Raw genomic sequence first — 18014 nt, 5'->3', positions numbered from 1 at the left:
TAGGTTGCTCATGGGTTAGAGTCATGACATAAGCAACCCACCATATATAACACTAGGTGATGCAATGCAAACAACCTAGCAAGGGCAATGGAGCTACATGATGCTTGAATGAAAAATTTTAGCTACCATTACATTATGGGGGACTTGGGCAACAAATGTCCAAGTTGTGAGCTTAGCTTCTTTGACTTGAACCTTCACTTCAACTTGTGAGCTATGCCTCCAAATCCCCCGTAGCCGATCTTGGGCTTCAAGTCTCATTTGGAACCCACACCATTTGAGGCCCCTTCATATTGATGATGACATCCTTGGGCACCCAAATGGGGTGGTTCCAACTCCTTTCTTGCTTCCCAACCTTGTGAGCAACCACCTTGCCATTTGTTTTCTTCTTGATCACATAGGAGGTGCTATTGCTTTTGTTCCTCCGGTTGGGCTTGGTGTAGATGAGAGAACTCTTGATTGTTAGCTTCTTCTTGTTCTTCTCATCCAAAAGCTTCTTCCTTGGTTGAGTACACTTGTTGGACTTGTGGCCTTCTTTGTGGCACTTAGAGCAAGTCACGGTGGACCCCTTCTCAAGCTTCTTCACCATGTTCTCACGGTTATCTTGAGAAGGTTGGACATTGCTCTCCATACCTTTGCCCTTCAATCTATACAAGTCCTTCATGAGCCTTTCCACTTCTTGCTTGAGCTCATCATTCACCTTGGCAATGAGATCATCACATGATTCTACAACAACATTCTCATTGCATTTCTCATTGCACGGGTTAGAGCAAGGACCATCAATTAAATCAATGCAAGAAGTTGAAGCATCTACCCTAGAGATAGGAATTGCACAAGGGATAGATTTCTTCATTTCCAAAGAGTCATTAGTATCATTAATGCTCTCAAATTTTAATTTGAGCTCTTCATGCTCCTTGCTAAGCAAATTGAATTTGCACATTAAATCATCAAAATTTGTAGCAAGAGAAGCATTTAGATCTTTGAGAGCACTAAGGTTTTTAATTTCTTTTGATTGTTTCTTAATGACTTTTTGGTGCTCATGAACAAGGTCAAGAAGTTCATCAAATGAAGGAGAATCGGAGTCATCATCACTTACATCACTATCCATACATTTGGCCATAAGGCAAGTGTTTGATGATGATCCGAAGTTGGTGCGGGTGGTGAATCTCTTGCTTGATTCATCACTTGAGCTAGCACTTGATTCTTCACCACCGCTTACCCATTCACCAAATATGGCAAATGATTCATGCTTGGGTTTCTTCTCCTTCTTTTGCTTGTTCTTTTTGAACTTCTTCTCAACCTTCATAAGTTGATGGTGAGGCCCATCTTTGAGGAAGACCACATACCCCATGGTGTTGATTTCCTTCAAGCATTTGTTCACCTTTTTTACATGCTTGTAGAGGTTGGGGTGCATTGGCTCTTGATCATCACTTGAGGAGCTTCTTGCTTCCTCTTCTTCCTCATCACTTGAGCTATTTTTGATGGTCATCTTCTTCAACTTTTTGACTTCCTTGCATGCAAGTGCGTTTTGTGTTGGTGAAGAAAGTGGCGCTCTTGGCTTGATATCATGGCGTAGCTCATGGGCGATCACCTTGTTTAGGACTTTGTTTGGTGTCATTGTTGTGAGATCTTTCTCATATAGAATTGTTGTCACCAAATCATAGTCCGGCCTTCGAAGTGAGTGAAGGATCTTGCGAATGAGTTCCAAATCTTCAATTTTCTTCACATCTAAAGAGTTAATCTCATTCACAAGAATATTCAACCGTGAGTACATAGTTTCGGCATTTTCATGATCAAGTTGCTTGAAACTATTAAGTTTATCAATGAGAACATGATATTTTTCATTTGCAACATCTTTTGTGCCTTCATGGTTCTCACTAATAGTTTTCCATAAATCCTTTGCATTTTCACAAGCAAACACACGGTTGAACACATTTTCACCAAGAGAGTTTAATATAGCACACTTGGCTATAGCATCGTATTGCCTCTCTTGTTGATTATTGCTTTTAGTTCCTTCACTAGTAACTCTCCAAACATTTAGGCCCTTTGCCTGGAGGTGGGATTGCATTAGAATCTTCCATCGTTGGAAGCCCGTGCCATCGAAACGTGGAGGAGGTCCTAGAGAATCCATCCCTTCCCCTAAAAGAGCTAACTCACTAGGCGGTGAAGCCTACCGATCTAATGAGCCGGTAAACACAAATTTGCCGATGGAATTGGCTTTGTTTGTGAGACAAGTGAGTCCCGGCTCTGATACCAATTGAAAGTGATCGGGTGCTCTAGCCTAAGAGGGGGAGGGGGTGAATTAGGTACTTTAAAAACTTAGACCTATGGCTCCAACTAGTTTGCACAAAACTTAAACTAAAACATGCTATCTAGATGTGCAACTAGGTTGTTCTAGTGTGAAACCCCTATCCCAAAAGAATTTAGCAACCTATAGCCTTTCCTATCAAGAAACTATTCTATGAAAGTAAAGGTACACAAATTGCTAGTATGAAATGCGGAAGCTTAAAGAGCGGGATAGGAGATAGCAAACTCTTGACACGGGTGTTTATCCCGTGGTTCGGTTAGCCACAAAGGCACACCTACATCCACGTTGTTGTAGCACTCACTAAGAGTATTGCTACTCGGCCACCAAGTCTCTTCCGTGAACACAATCACGGTCACCTTGGCCCCGGGTTCCACTAAGGAGCTTCTCCACAAAGGATGGGGGTCTCCACGTCCCCCGCACAAAGTGTCGTCGCCGCTCCACACCAAGTCGGAGGGTCGATGACGTTGCCGGCAAGCTTCACGCTCCAAGGTGCCGGCGCACCAAGCTCTTGTTTTGGTTCACTAGAGAACCACAGCACAAAGGCTTGCAAACTCACTCACTAAGAGCTAATCCTATACACAACACTCTCAAAGTGTGCTAAAGGCTAAGGATATGATCTTGATGCTTTTGTATGGCTTGGAGATGTTCTTGGGTGTGTGTGGGATGTCCAGCAACTCCAGCAATCTTCAAATGGCCGGGGTGAGGCGTATATATAGGCCACCAAGTCTTGTAGCCGTTGCTCCAACGGTCAGCAGAATTCTGCGTACCACCGGAAGAACCGATGCCTCTGGCAGGGGTAGCATCGGTTCTTCCGGTCACTCATAAACCGAAGTAGCCGTTGAACTCCTAGCAGCTGACGTAGTGACCATCGGTTGAACCGATGCAATGCACCGATGTCTCACCGGTTCATCCGGTGCTGAATGAACTTCTCCTGGGTGCTGACGTCATTGCACCGATGGTATGCTCTGATGCACCGTCGGTTGAACCGGTGCTGAAGAAACTTTTCCTAGGCGCTTGACATCGTCTCTGGTACATAGGACGCCCAATGCACCGATGCCCTTTCTTGGACCGTCGGTTCAACCGGTGCCTATAGGCTGACTTGGCTTCGTTTCCCATCTGCACCAAAGTACCATGGCATCGGTTCTTCCGACTACCATCGGATGCTCCGATGCCCATGGCGTCGGTTCTTCCGGTGCTACTGATCTGAACCCCCGTCCGCTAACCGGGTAGCGGAACCCCCGTAGGGGCAGCCCTTCGGGCCTTGCTATGCCTATCTTCTCTTTCTCTTTGTCATCACTTGAACCTAAAAGCCTGAGAATGGTCATCTTAACAATCATATTAGTCCAAGTGTTGTGTTGTCATTCGATCACCAAAATCACTTGAAATGGCATAAATGGTGCCATGTTCCTTACAGAAGCTAGCATGGATTTGCGGAACCAGTTTCGACATCTTCTGTGCTCTCTTGCTTATGCAAGTGCCTCTCGATGAATGGTGGATCCACACACGGTGGCACACATCCAACCTGACTGTAGTCTTAGCATCACCTGGCTAGTCTGACACACCCCGGTTGCTCTGTGGCAACACTGAGGTAGGAAGTTGTCTGATGACCTTGGATCAACTTTTGCCTCCGTGAAACTAGTGGTAAAGCTCCACCACTGCCTCCCATGTTGTAATTAGTGGCGCCTCTTGCAATATATAGTTTTGAAATGGGCTATTGGATCTAACCAATGGTATATGGACGCCTTAGAGTTCCTGACACCTCTCAAGCCTAGTAAGATTTTTTGAGAGAAGAACAGGTTCCAACATTTCTTATGCCGTGAAAAGCTTGTGGAAGTGGAAGGAAGTTAGTCTCTGCCCATGCTCTTCTCCTTACCCCAAGCAACAGTATATATAGCAGGCGTGGTCTTACGAAGAAACCTACTGGCGGCTATGGCAAGCATTCATGTCACCATGTGGCTTCTGTTCAAAAGCATGTGTGTGCTAGCAAAAATTAACTGTTCCTAAACATGAATATCCAGGGCGCTTGTTTCCGCGTTAAGTTTAGCAGTGGTATTGTGTTTCCAATTTCCTCCTAAACTGCATTTTTGAAAACTAAATTCATTTTCATTATTCATGGTATTGGAAACTGTCTTGAAGGAACAAAACAACTTTGTACCAAATACTAATTTCGAACTCTAATGCTGTCTCTGTAACTAATCAATAATGTTTTGCCGATAATGACACATGCCATCTGATGAAACTGCAGTCAATTATATGCCATCGTCCATGAAGGCCAACCCAGATCGCCATCTCCGGCGTCAAGTGACTCCTCCAGTCACCACTCGATCCCTTGCAGAAGTAGGCTTCATTCCTGATGCCGGCTTGGTTGCCCCCGCTCCTGTTCACCTCCATGATGTTCTTGAGTAAGAAGGCACACACATGTCTCGATGGGCATTAAGAAGGCATCATAGTCTAAGTCTAAGCTCATGACAATGACACCGAACAGTTTACCCAATGGCTCCCATGCATCACAGATGATTGAGTGAAGAAGGTAAGACGGTAATCAGAGGAACTAGCATCACAGATGATTGAGTGACTTGCATGTTCATAATTCAACACAATCAATGGCCACATGAACTTGTAATCTACTACAAAAATATAGGGACAATGATCGTCACTGTAACCTATCACTGCTACTCCTCTTGGTTATGGTCTTCTTTTATCTCGGGTTTGCATGTGGGCATTTCACTCATCACGTACTCTGCATTCAGCTGCAGAAGATTTGTTGTACTGCCCTGATCAGATACACATGGCTTACACAACCAATAAGATTTTCTGCTCGTCTAGCTGGAGGGCAAAATTAACTGTAGGAATGGGTTGTATTTCTTGGATATCATATCCATGCATACTTTTCTACTGAAAAAATATAATTGGAACTTTTACTTATACTCCAGTTTTTGTGCATGACAAACTGATAAATGAAAAGCCAGTTTTTGTGCATGGGGTCCTGAAGCTAGCATGGCTTTGCGGAACCAGCTTCGACATGTTCTGTGCTCTCTAGCTTAATTAAGCTAGCTCTCTAGCTTAATTATGTATCCAACCTGACAGTAGTCACCTAGTTAGTCCGGCACATCCCAGTTGCTCGGTGGCAACATTGAGGTAGGCAGTTGCATGATGATCTCCGATCAACTATTGCCTCCCTGAAACTAGTTGGTAAAGCTCCACCACTGCCTCCCAGTTGTCGTTAGTGGCGCCTCTTGCAATATATAGTTGTGAACTATGGTATAGGTTCTAACCAATGGTATATGGACGCCTTAGAGTTCCTGACACCTCTCAAGCCTACTAAGATTTTTTGAGAGAAGAACAGGTTCCAGCATTTCTTATGCCGTGAAAAGCTTTGTGGAAGGAAGTTAGCCTCTGCTCATGCTATTCTCCTTACCCCAAGCGACAATATATATAGCATGCGTGGTCTTACGAAGCAATAACCTAGTGGCGGTCATGGTCAGCACTCAGCATTCATGTCACCATGTGGCTTCTGTTGAAAACATGTGTGTGCTAGCAAAAATTCACTGTCCCTAAACAAGAATATCCAGGGCGCTTGTTTTCGCGTTAAGTTTAGCAGTGGTCTTATGTTCCCAATTTCCTCCTAAGCTGTATTTCTGAAAACTGAATTCATTTCCTTTATTCATTGTATTGGAAACAGCCTCGAAGGAACCAAACAAATCTGTATGAAAATGAAATACTAATTTTGAACTCTAATGTCCTTATTTCCTCCTGATCACTCAGGCCAAATTTAATGCTATCGATTGAAATCTCTGAAACTAACCAATAATATTTTTGCCGATAATGAAACATGCCATCTGATGAACCTGCAGTCAATTATATACCATCGTCCACGAAGGCAAACCCGGATCCCTGCAGCGCTTCCTCCACTATCTTGTCCAGCTTCTTTGCCATCTCGGGCGTCAAGTGGTTCCTCCAGTCACCACTCGATCCCTTGAGGAAGTAGGCGTCGTTCCTGACGCCGGCTTGGTTACCCCCGCTCCTGTTCACCTCCATGTTCTTGAGCTCCTTCAAGCTGCATAGCTTCACGATCTCGTCCACGACCCATCCCTCCTCTTCTTCCTTGGAAAATCCGCACCCCATGAACTCGGCAAGCTTCTTCACGGTAGCTTCGGGGTCGCGCAGCATCCTCTCGTACTCGAGGAAGAGAACCTGCTTGGGCCTCCTCATGCTCGCCTCCCAGTCCTGGAGGACGTGCCTCCACTGAGGCCCGGCGAAGACGCGCCCCTCGCAGAAGAGCTCGAAGGCCTCCTCGAGGTTAAAGGCCCGCGCGCCGGCACTGGCACCGGCGCCGTACGCCGACGAGACCTTCTTGACGAAGAACAAGCCCGAGATGAACGCGTCCTTAGGGTTCCGGCAGACATACACGACCCGGCTAGCCGCCGCCCCCTCGCCGGCGGTGATGCTCTCGGGGAGGAGGCAGTATGGCAGGTGGGTGGCGAGCACGCGGGGGACGCGAGCTGCTCGAACTCCTCCAGCAGGCTGCCGGTGTCGCGCCGGAGCTCCGGGTCCATCTGTTGGTGATATGCCCAAGAGCTCATCATCACAATACGGTTTAAAGGCCCAAGAGGATATTGATCCAAGAGGGATTAGGGTTACTAATGTGCCTATAAGATAGAAGCCCATTAGTACGCCCTATATATACGAGGGAGGGGCTAGGGGGCGATAACCTGAGAGCTGCGCCACCTCCTAGCCGCCGCCCCTCCCTCTCTCTCGGCCGCCACCCATGCCGTGCGTGCGATGCTAGCACACCGACGCCCGGCGTTTCATCCCCGTACGTGTGGACTTCGTGGAGGCGCTGCTGCGACTGCTGCGCTGATCGGCTGCTGGGATCAAGTACGAGGAGATCGGTTCGTGGGACGTGATCGACTACTTCCTCTACATCGACGCGCGACTTCTTCCGCTGCGCTGCGCGTCTAGTGGTAACGATCTATGATCTTCTACTCGCAAGTATCTTGGGTATATGCGGTAGTGATGCTAGCGTAGCCTACCCGTTTCCCTACAGTGGTACCAGAGCCATCTTGCGTAGTTTTTGGTCTGGATCATTTGCATATAGGTGATATGTTGTTGTAGTAGATTGGATCTATTACTTTTGCACGGTTTGATTAGATCAATTGGTCATAACGGGTTAAAACTGGAGCGAGTTGATTGCGCGGCATGTGACAAAAGATTAGTTTGTGTTCTTTCTCTATTATGCATACGACATGTCCCTACCGGCTGGAATCACCATCGGGACTAACTGTGTGCATAAGTCAGTAGATTGGACCAACAGATCGAGGTCATGTGTAGATGCAGTCTTCTCAAGTGCAAAGTTTGCACGGTCAATGTGATTGACCTAGTGAAAATTAAGGCATTATGAATGGCTCGGATTTGAGGTGATGCGATCACTCTGATGAGATTTTCATAGGGATTCCATAGATGCGATCTGTGTAATTCCGTGAGGTTTTCAGGGACCGCCGTTGCTTTCTCGCTGTAGCGGCTTCCTAAGCGCTACTTTGGTAGAACACGTCGTACGCCTAACTTGTTTTTGCAGGGTGTGATGTGAATGGTATGGCCTCAATGTCATGTGATGATGTATGTGATGATTTGTGTGGCCTGCGTGTCGCAAGTTAACACAACCGGGTTGAGGTTGCACCATTATTGTATAACGACCTGCGTGTCGACTTGTGATGTTTGAATCCTCATGTAATTATTTCACTAGCTATTAGATGTAGTAGCTTAGTATCTTTTCATGGAGGCTTCAATCATGATGGCGATGATGATCACCACAAGACAGGATGGATGGCAATGGAGGTCACCTTGGAGCCATGGCGATGGAGCCCATTGTGATGCAAGAGGCCATACTATTCACAATATAATATGATTATATGCCTGTGATGTTTATTTTCCTGTCATACTATTCTTTCATGCTTTTACATATGGTGGATGCTTTAATCATGATAGAATAGCTTCCCTCAGAAAAGGTTGAGTTTTTGATGCCTTTTACCAATAGCTGCACCTATAAATTTTGATCGTTGTGTGGTAGGTTTACCAAAGTAGAGTACCCTCAGCTATCACTTTTGTATAGGGTGGATGTCGGACATTCACAAGCATAGTATTGGTTTACTCAGCAAAGTTATCAAAACAGTTTTGGGCTTTAAGGCATAGGGTTGGGCCCGGGGCATTGGATGCCACCCAACAAACAAGAGTCGCATAGAGATGTGATTAGTAATTTGTTACTTAACTGTATCACTACTTTTCTAGCCGTGATGCTAAAGCTCACTAGAATTTTAGTGATTATGGATCTTGAACCACTATATGTCATTAGAGGGAAGATGACTTTGATATAGTAGGTTGTCTTTTGTTAAATCAGTTAATGAAAGTCTTTACATAAACTTAGTGCTGAAATCTTGCTTTACTTTAATGTTGTAGATCATGTCTGCCAGTAACAATTCCGCTTTCAATTTGCGTTCTGTTCTTGAGAAAGAAAAGTTGAATGGAACAAACTTTATTGATTGGTACCGCAACCTGAGAATTGTTCTCAGTCAAGAGAAAAAGGAGTATGTTCTTGAGCAGCCATATCCTGATGATCTCCCTGACAATGCAACTGCTGCTGATCGCAGAGCTTATGAGAAGCACTGCAATGACTCACTTGATGTCAGCTGTCTGATGCTCGCCACCATGTCCCCTGATCTGCAGAAGCAGTATGAGCATGCGGATGCTCATACCATGATCGAGGGGCTGCGTGGGATGTTTCAGAACCAAGCCAGGACTGAGAGGTTCAATATCTCAAAGTCCTTGTTTGCGTGCAAGCTGGCAGAAGGTAGCCCGGTCAGTCCTCATGTGATCAAATTGATTGGTTACATTGAGACTTTGGACAGACTTGGTTCTGAACTTCACCAAGACTTAGCTACTGATGTTATTCTCCAGTCGCTCCCGGCGAGCTATGAGCCTTTTATCATGAACTTTCAGATGAATGGCTTGGATAAAACATTGAGTGAGTTGCATGGGATGCTAAAGACAGCAGAGGAGAGCATTAAGAAGAATCCCAATCATGTGATGATGATTCAGAAGGGGAACAAAAAGAGAAAGCGTTGGACGCCTCCTAATCCCAAAGGTAAAGGCAAGGAAAAGAGTTGCAGTGGTGAGTCATCGGGCTCTAAGCTAAAGCCAGCACCTAAGGCCAAATCTGGCCCTACTTCTGAGGATGAATGCTTCCACTGTCATGAAAAGGGACATTGGTCTAGGAACTGCAAGAAGTACTTGGAAGAAAAGAAGAAGAAGAAGTGAAGTGAGACTTCCACTTCAGGTATAAATGTTATAGAAATTAATATTGCATTATCTTCTAGTGAATCATGGGTTTTTGATACTGGATCGATGATTCACACTTGCAAATCGTTGCAGGGTCTAAGTGAGACTAGAAGATTTGCAAAAGGCGAGTTGGACGTTCGTGTCGGCAATGGCGCAAAGGTTGCGGTGTTGGCGGTCGGAACCTACCACTTGTCTCTACCCTCCGGATTAGTTTTGGAATTAAATAATTGTTATTGTATTCCTGCTTTGAGCAAGAACATTATTTCTTCTTCATGTTTGGAAGAAGTTGGTGATTTTAAGATTGTAATAGAGAACAAACGTTGTTCTATCTTTTGCAATGGTATTTTTTATGCTCATTGTCCATTGGTGAATGGATTATATGTTCTTGATCTTGAGGATAAATCTATCTGTAACATTAATACTAAGAGGTTTAGACCAAATGATTTGAATCCCGCTTTTATTTGGCATTGTCGCTTAGGTCATATAAATGAGAAGCGCATTGAACAACTCCATAAAGATGGATTGATAAGCTAATTTGATTTTGAATCATTTGACACATGTGAGTCTTGTTTGCTTGGAAAGATGACCAAAGCGCCTTTCACTGGTCAGAGTGAGAGGGCGAGTGACTTGTTGGGACTTGTACATACCGATGTATGTGGACCAATGAGCTCAATAGCCAGAGGTGGTTTTCAGTACTTCATTACTTTCACTGGTGACGTTAGAAGATATGGCTATATCTACTTAATGAGGCACAAGTCTGAATCGTTTGAAAAGTTCAAAGAATTTCAGAATGAAGTACAAAATCAATTAGGCAAGACAATTAAATTTCTGCGATCTGATCGTGGAGGAGAATATTTGAGCCTTGAATTTGGTGATTATTTTAAGCAATGTGGAATTATTCCGCAGCTAAATCTGCCCGGAACGCCTCAATGGAATGGGGTATCCGAACGGAGGAACCGAACCTTGTTGGACATGGTTAGGTCCATGATGAGCCAAGCTGATCTTCCATTGTCATTTTGGGGTTATGCTCTTGAAACTGCTGCGTTCACACTGAATAGGGTTCCAAGTAAGTCTGTTGAGAAAACACCATATGAGATATGGACTGGGAAGCGTCCCGGATTATCTTTTCTCAAAGTTTGGGGGTGTGAGGCTTATGTCAAACGTTTGATGTCAGATAAGCTCACTCCAAAGTCAGACAAATGCTTCTTTGTGGGGTATCCTAGGGAAACCAAAGGATATTATTTTTACAATAAGGCGGAAGGCAAAGTGTTTGTCGCTCGCAATGGTGTTTTCTTAGAAAAGGAGTTTCTCTCAAAAGGATTTAGTGGGCGCAAGGTGCAACTTGAAGAAATTCAGGAAACACCTGAAACTGTTTCAGCACCCACTGAAGATCCACGGGATGTGCAAGATGTTGCACAACCCATAGTTGAGGCACCAGCCCCACGAAGGTCTATAAGGGCACGTCGCGCTACTGACAAGCCCAACCTCCTTATTACGGAGGAGCGCCACGTATTATTGATGGAAAATGATGAGCCCTTGACCTACAGAGAAGCAATGATGGGACCCGACTCCGACAAATGGCTTGAAGCCATGGAATCCGAGTTAAAATCCATGCATGATAATCAAGTTTGGAACTTGGTCGATCAGATTGACAGTAAGTGGATTTAAAAAAAAAATTAGACATGGATGGAAATGTTCACATCTATAAGACACGATTGGTGGCGAAAGGTTTCCGACAAATTCAAGGTGTTGACTATGAGGAAACCTTTTCGCCCATCGCAATGCTAAAATCTGTTCGGATTCTCCTAGCAATTGCCACATATTATGACTATGAGATATGGCAAATGGATGTCAAAACCGCTTTTCTTAATGGACATCTAAGTGAGGATGTGTATATGACACAGCCTGAAGGTTTTGTCGATCCTAAAAATGCTGGGAAAATATGTAAGCTTCAGAGGTCCATCTATGTATTGAAGCAAGCATCTCGGAGTTGGAATATTCGTTTTGATGAAGTAGTCAAAGGGTTTGGTTTCATCAAGAATGAAGATGAGCCTTGTGTTTACAAAAAAGGCTAGTGGGAGCGCACTTGTGTTTCTGGTCCTATATGTGGATGACATATTATTGATGGGAAATGATATTCCAATTCTTGAAGCCGTTAAAACCTCATTGAAAAGGAGTTTTTCGATGAAGGATTTAGGAGAGGCGGCTTACATTTTGGGTATTAGGATCTATAGAGATAGATCAAAAAGGCTAATTGGATTAAGCCAAGACACGTACATTGACAAGATATTGAATCGGTTCAATATGCAAGATTCCAAGAAAGGTTTCTTGCCAATGTCACATGGCATTGCTCTAAGCAAGAGTCAGTGTGCTACGACACCTGATGAGCAAAAGAGGATGAGTACGATTCCTTATGCTTCAGCCATAGGGTCGATCATGTATGCTATGCTTTGCACACGCCCAGATGTTTCCTTTGCTCTAAGTGTTACGAGCAGGTATCAGTCAGATTTCGGTGAAGCTCACTGGACAATTGTAAAGAGTATCCTTAAGTACTTGAGAAGAACTAAGGATATGTTCCTAATATTTGGAGGCGAAGATGAGCTCCTTGTAAAGGGTTACACCGATGCTAGTTTTCAAACAGACAAAGATGACTCCAAATCGCAATCTGGTTTTGTTTTCTGCCTCAATGGTGGGGCAGTGAGCTGGAAGAGTTCCAAGCAAGATACGGTGGCTGATTCGACGACAGAGGCCGAGTATATTGCAGCTTCCGAAGCTGCAAAAGAAGCTGTTTGGATCAGAAAGTTTGTTTCCGACTTGGGTGTTGTTTCTAGTGCGTCCAGTCCAGTGGACCTCTATTGTGATAATAGTGGTGCCGTTGCACTAGCAAAGGAGCCTAGAACAACTAAGAAGTCCAGACATATACTGCGGAAGTATCACCTCATCCGTAACTTTGTTGAGAGAGGTGATGTGAAGGTTTGCAAGGTGCACACGGATTCAAACGTTGCTGATCCGTTGACGAAGCCTCTCCCACAACCAAAGCATGAGGCGCGCATGAGATCTATGGGTATTAGATACTTACATCAGTGATTCTAGTGTGCGTGGGAGATTTTTGTGTCATGAGTATGTTTATGTAATGATAAATAATTGTTATTTGTTCCATGGATGATTATTTTTTACATTGATTATCAAGTATGTGACTTGTTCGTAAAACTCTTTGTTGACAATGATATGATTCTAAATTATCCCTAGTTTATGTCATTGTGTGGGACAACAACGACGTTGAGACTAGCACATGCATTAATTGATGATCATGTTTCACGGATCATGGATATGGAGATATCGAATTAATGATGTGGACACATGTTGGTGAACATGGTGTTGGATTGACCCACTCCAAGACAATGTTGGGATTGTTATTTCGTATGTGCCATCAGTTGTTCTTGAGTGTTATACCTACTGGATCCTTAGACCTGAGATCGCCATTGTTTCTCACTGTGTGTAGTGGTGCATCTTGGAGCTGCTAAACGCTACTCCGTGACTGAGTAGTTACAAAAGTAGCTTACAAGTGTGTCATGAAACATGGAATGGGATGTGAGCGGATCAAGATGGAATTTGCCCCTCCTAGATAACGGGAGAGATATCTCTGGGCCCCTCGAGATAGTTGGATTTGAAAGTGCATGGCCATGCCAAAGTGATTAAAGAGTTAATCATGATGACTAAAGGTTAGTTATGAATAGAATCCACTATTAGATCGAGAGAATGGTCGAGCTATCACAAAGGTGGCACGCATCTCGCTTTGAGCTTGACTGGTATCGTGTGGCAAAGGGATCGGTGTATGAGTATATCTATGGTTCGGCCGATATGATCTTTATGTGTATTTGTGAGTCACTATGCCCTGCTAGGTGCCGCTATTGACTTATGATTCGGAAATGATTTCCGATCACGACCACCTACACATGAACCTAACGGGTCACACACTGTAGTCTTAGCATCACCTGGCTAGTCTGACACACCTCGGTTGCTCTGTGGCAACACTGAGGTAGGAAGTTGTCTGATGACCTTGGATCAACTTTTGCCTCCGTGAAACTAGTGGTAAAGCTCCACCACTGCCTCCCATGTTATAATTAGTGGCGCCTCTTGCAATATATAGTTTTGAAATGGGCTATTGGATCTAACCAATGGTATATGGACGCCTTAGAGTTCCTGACACCTCTCTAGCCTAGTAAGATTTTTTGAGAGAAGAACAGGTTCCAACATTTCTTATGCCGTGAAAAGCTTGTGGAAGTGGAAGGAAGTTAGTCTCTGCCCATGCTCTTCTCCTTACCCCAAGCAACAGTATATATAGCAGGCGTGGTCTTACGAAGAAACCTACTGGCGGCTATGGCAAGCATTCATGTCACCATGTGGCTTCTGTTCAAAAGCATGTGTGCGCTAGAAAAAATTAACTGTTCCTAAACATGAATATCCAGGGCGCTTGTTTCCGCGTTAAGTTTAGCAGTGGTATTGTGTTTCCAATTTCCTCCTAAACTGCATTTTTGAAAACTAAATTCATTTTCTTTATTCATGGTATTGGAAACAGTCTTGAAGGAACAAAACAACTTTGTACCAAATACTAATTTCGAACTCTAATGCTGTCTCTGTAACTAATCAATAATGTTTTGCCGATAATGACACATGCCATCTGATGAAACTGCAGTCAATTATATGCCATCGTCCATGAAGGCCAACCCAGATCGCCATCTCCGGCGTCAAGTGACTCCTCCAGTCACCACTCGATCCCTTGCAGAAGTAGGCTTCATTCCTGATGCCGGCTTGGTTGCCCCCGCTCCTGTTCACCTCCATGATGTTCTTGAGTAAGAAGGCACACACATGTCTCGATGGGTATTAAGAAGGCATCATAGTCTAAGTCTAAGCTCATGACAATGACACCGAACAGTTTTCCCAATGGCTCCCATGCATCACAGATGATTGAGTGAAGAAGGTAAGACGGTAATCAGAGGAACTAGCATCACAGATGATTGAGTGACTTGCATGTTCATAATTCAACACAATCAATGGCCACATGAACTTGTAATCTACTACAAAAATATAGGGACAATGATCGTCACTGTAACCTATCACTGCTACTCCTCCTGGTTATGGTCTTCTTTTATCTCGGGTTTGCATGTGGGCATTTCACTCATCACGTACTCTGCATTCAGCTGCAGAAGATTTGTTGTACTGCCCTGATCAGATACACATGGCTTACACAACCATTAAGATTTTCTGCTCGTCTAGCTGGAGGGCAAAATTAACTGTAGGAATGGGTTGTATTTCTTGGATATCATATCCATGCATACTTTTCTACTGAAAAAATATAATTGGAACTTTTACTTATAGTCCAGTTTTTGTGCATGACAAACTCATAAATGAAAAGCCAGTTTTTGTGCATGGGGTCCTGAAGCTAGCATGGTTTTGCGGAACCAGCTTCGACATGTTCTGTGCTCTCTAGCTTAATTAAGCTAGCTCTCTAGCTTAATTATGCATCCAACCTGACAGTAGTCACCTAGCTAGTCCGGCACATCCCAGTTGCTCGGTGGCAACATTGAGGTAGGCAGTTGCATGATGATCTCCGATCAACTATTGCCTCCCTGAAACTAGTTGGTAAAGCTCCACCACTGCCTCCCAGTTGTCGTTAGTGGCGCCTCTTGCAATATATAGTTGTGAACTATGGTATAGGTTCTAACCAATGGTATATGGACGCCTTAGAGTTCCTGACACCTCTCAAGCCTACTAAGATTTTTTGAGAGAAGAACAGGTTCCAGCATTTCTTATGCCGTGAAAAGCTTTGTGGAAGGAAGTTAGCCTCTGCTCATGCTATTCTCCTTACCCCAAGCGACAATATATATAGCATGCGTGGTCTTATGAAGCAATAACCTAGTGGCAGCCATGGTCAGCACTCAGCATTCATGTCACCATGTGGCTTCTGTTGAAAACATGTGTGTGCTAGCAAAAATTCACTGTCCCTAAACAAGAATATCCAGGGCGCTTGTTTTCGCGTTAAGTTTAGCAGTGGTCTTATGTTCCCAATTTCCTCCTAAGCTGTATTTCTGAAAACTGAATTCATTTCCTTTATTCATGGTATTGGAAACAGCCTCGAAGGAACCAAACAAATCTGTATGAAAATGAAATACTAATTTTGAACTCTAATGTCCTTATTTCCTCCTGATCACTCAGGCCAAATTTAATGCTATCGATTGAAATCTCTGAAACTAACCAATAATATTTTTGCCGATAATGAAACATGCCATCTGATGAACCTGCAGTCAATTATATACCATCGTCCACGAAGGCAAACCCAGATCCCTGCAGCGCTTCCTCCACTATCTTGTCCAGCCTCTTCGCCAACTCGGGCGTCAAGTGGTTCCTCCAGTCACCACTCGATCCCTTGCGGAAGTAGGCGTCGTTCCTGACGCCGGCTTGGTTACCCCCGCTCCTGTTGACCTCCATGTTCTTGAGCTCCTTCAAGCTGCACAGCTTCACGATCTCGTCCACGACCCCTCCCTCCTCTTCTTCCTTGGAAAATCCGCACCCCATGAACTCGGCAAGCTTCTTCACGGTAGCTTCGGGGTCGCGCAGCATCCTCTCGTACTCGAGGAAGAGAACCTGCTTGGGCCTCCTCATGCTCGCCTCCCAGTACTGGAGGACGTGCCTCCACTGAGGCCCGGCGAAGACGCGCCCCTCGCAGAAGAGCTCGAAGGCCTCCTCGAGGTTAAAGGCCCGTGCGCCGGCACTGGCACCGGCGCCGTACGCCGACGAGACCTTCTTGACGAAGAACAAGCCCGAGATGAACGCGTCCTTAGGGTTCCGGCAGACATACACGACCCGGCTGGCCGCCGCCCCCTCGCCGGCGGTGATGCTCTCGGGGAGGAGGCAGTATGGCAGGTGGGTGGCGAGCACGCGGGGGGACGCGAGCTGCGCGAACTCCTCCAGCAGGCTGCCGGTGTCGCGCCGGAGCTCCGGGTCCATCTCCATGAACTGGACGCACTCGTGCGGGTTCATGCGGCGGAGTGGGTGGCCGGCGTCGGACGGTGGGTGCGTGGCCCGGTGCGCGGTGGCGAAGGCGAGCGCCTTGAGCCACGTGGTGCCGGACTTGGGGAAGCTGGCGAGGAAGACGTCGCTGGGCCGGGGCTCCAGGCGGGCGTGGATCGCCGGTAGCTCCGTCAGGACCGACTCCGGCAGCCAGAAGCCGTTGTAGCGGCGGAGCGGCAGCGGTGGGCACCGGGTCTCCAGCGGGAGGGAGGGCAGGAGCTCGGCCATGTCGGTGGCGGGTCTCGTGGCGTCAGCAGGTGCAGGCATGGTGCTATACTTACTGCTACGCTGAATTTCGTTACTGAGTATATGGAGCCTTGTCCAACAAAGTATACCCAATATATAGGTGAGGTTGGAGACTAAGCGCCCATCTAATCTTCACCGGGTTTAGGCTGGTCTACCAACCCGGTCCGTACCAGGTTGCTCCGGCCGGTTTCGACGGTTTCAGAAATGCTTTTGTTGGCGGTTAGCTGCATTAGTTTAGACGGTTTAAAGTTTAAAATACCACAATTTAGAATGTTTGAAGTAACCATTCCACCATCACCTGTTTCGTAGTTGAACAATTTTCGTCTCTCCCAAATTCAAGAACAGGCGATCAAACTGATTAACAGCGAAATCTTTCAACTACACCGTGTGTCAGCCCGTTTGTCCTCCTGTCCTCCAGCGATTAATGTTAGAGTGTCATGACTGCATCTCTGAAGTTTGCAAGAGCACAAAACAATTAATAAGATCCCAATCTTCATTGTCATGTGTTGCCTCTAAATCTTCAAGATGATTAAGAAGAAAACCACCCTAGTGCAAATTGTCTGTATACAATTTCATCTCCAAAGCCTCTTGCTTGTCAAATCTTTAGTTATGCAAATCTTTATTGCAAAGTGACTCAAACTCACGGATATATCAGCTGCAGTTTTCTCATGCGAAACGTCTTGCAAAATATGATATGGTAAATGAAGATGAATTTGAAACAAATGGCTTATTACGATCTTTACTCTTCTCATCGATCATCCCAAGTTGGCATAATCTATCTCAATCTAGCAAAAAAATACCTTCCTTCAAAGACGCCGTTATGAATAAACAACCAGAAGGAAGATTTTTTTTTTGCTAATTATCTACGTATTTTTTCCATGAAAGAAAATCTATGAATGTTCATGTGTAACCCTAGCGAAAATTCTTCAGCACGTGTGCAATTTTAGGTACGTTCAGAAAGGAACGGAATAATTCACTCGGTAGGCTTGCAGGAAAGAGCAGCATGCTTTTCTTGGTCTTGATGCTCGGTCTGGTATTTGTCTTCTCTCTAACTCGGACA

General features: G+C 45.1%; 2 protein-coding genes across 2 annotated transcripts; both read right to left on the bottom strand.

The window, feature by feature from the left end:
• Positions 1 to 6163: 6163 nt before the first annotated feature.
• On the bottom strand, positions 6164 to 14479 carry LOC120645434 (cytosolic sulfotransferase 17-like). Its single transcript, XM_039922219.1, has 2 exons — positions 14407 to 14479; positions 6164 to 6861 (listed from the first exon to the last, which is right to left on the bottom strand). The coding sequence occupies exons 1-2, from the start codon at positions 14477 to 14479 to the stop codon at positions 6164 to 6166; spliced, it is 771 nt and encodes a 256-aa protein (XP_039778153.1).
• A 1467-nt stretch (positions 14480 to 15946) lies between these two features.
• On the bottom strand, positions 15947 to 17028 carry LOC120645433 (cytosolic sulfotransferase 5-like). Its single transcript, XM_039922217.1, has one exon. It carries the CDS (start codon positions 16973 to 16975, stop codon positions 15947 to 15949), a length of 1029 nt encoding a protein of 342 aa, XP_039778151.1. The 5' UTR covers positions 16976 to 17028.
• Positions 17029 to 18014: the final 986 nt, after the last annotated feature.

Source organism: Panicum virgatum, chromosome 8K, assembly GCF_016808335.1.
Source record: "Panicum virgatum strain AP13 chromosome 8K, P.virgatum_v5, whole genome shotgun sequence".
NCBI classification, from domain to species: domain Eukaryota; kingdom Viridiplantae; phylum Streptophyta; class Magnoliopsida; order Poales; family Poaceae; genus Panicum; species Panicum virgatum.
The sequence above is the reverse complement of the archived record's forward strand: the minus strand, read 5'-3'. Positions and strand labels throughout refer to the sequence as shown.

Excerpts from the sequence above, each read along its gene's own strand:
- LOC120645434 (XM_039922219.1), bottom strand. The coding sequence starts at position 14,479 with ATGGAGGTGAACAGGAGCGGGGGCAACCAAGCCGGCATCAGGAATGAA. Across the intron at positions 6,862-14,406 it reads CTTCTGCAAGGGATCGAGTG|ATGGACCCGGAGCTCCGGCG; the intron begins GTGACTGGAGGA and ends TATCACCAACAG.
- LOC120645433 (XM_039922217.1), bottom strand. The coding sequence starts at position 16,975 with ATGCCTGCACCTGCTGACGCCACGAGACCCGCCACCGACATGGCCGAG.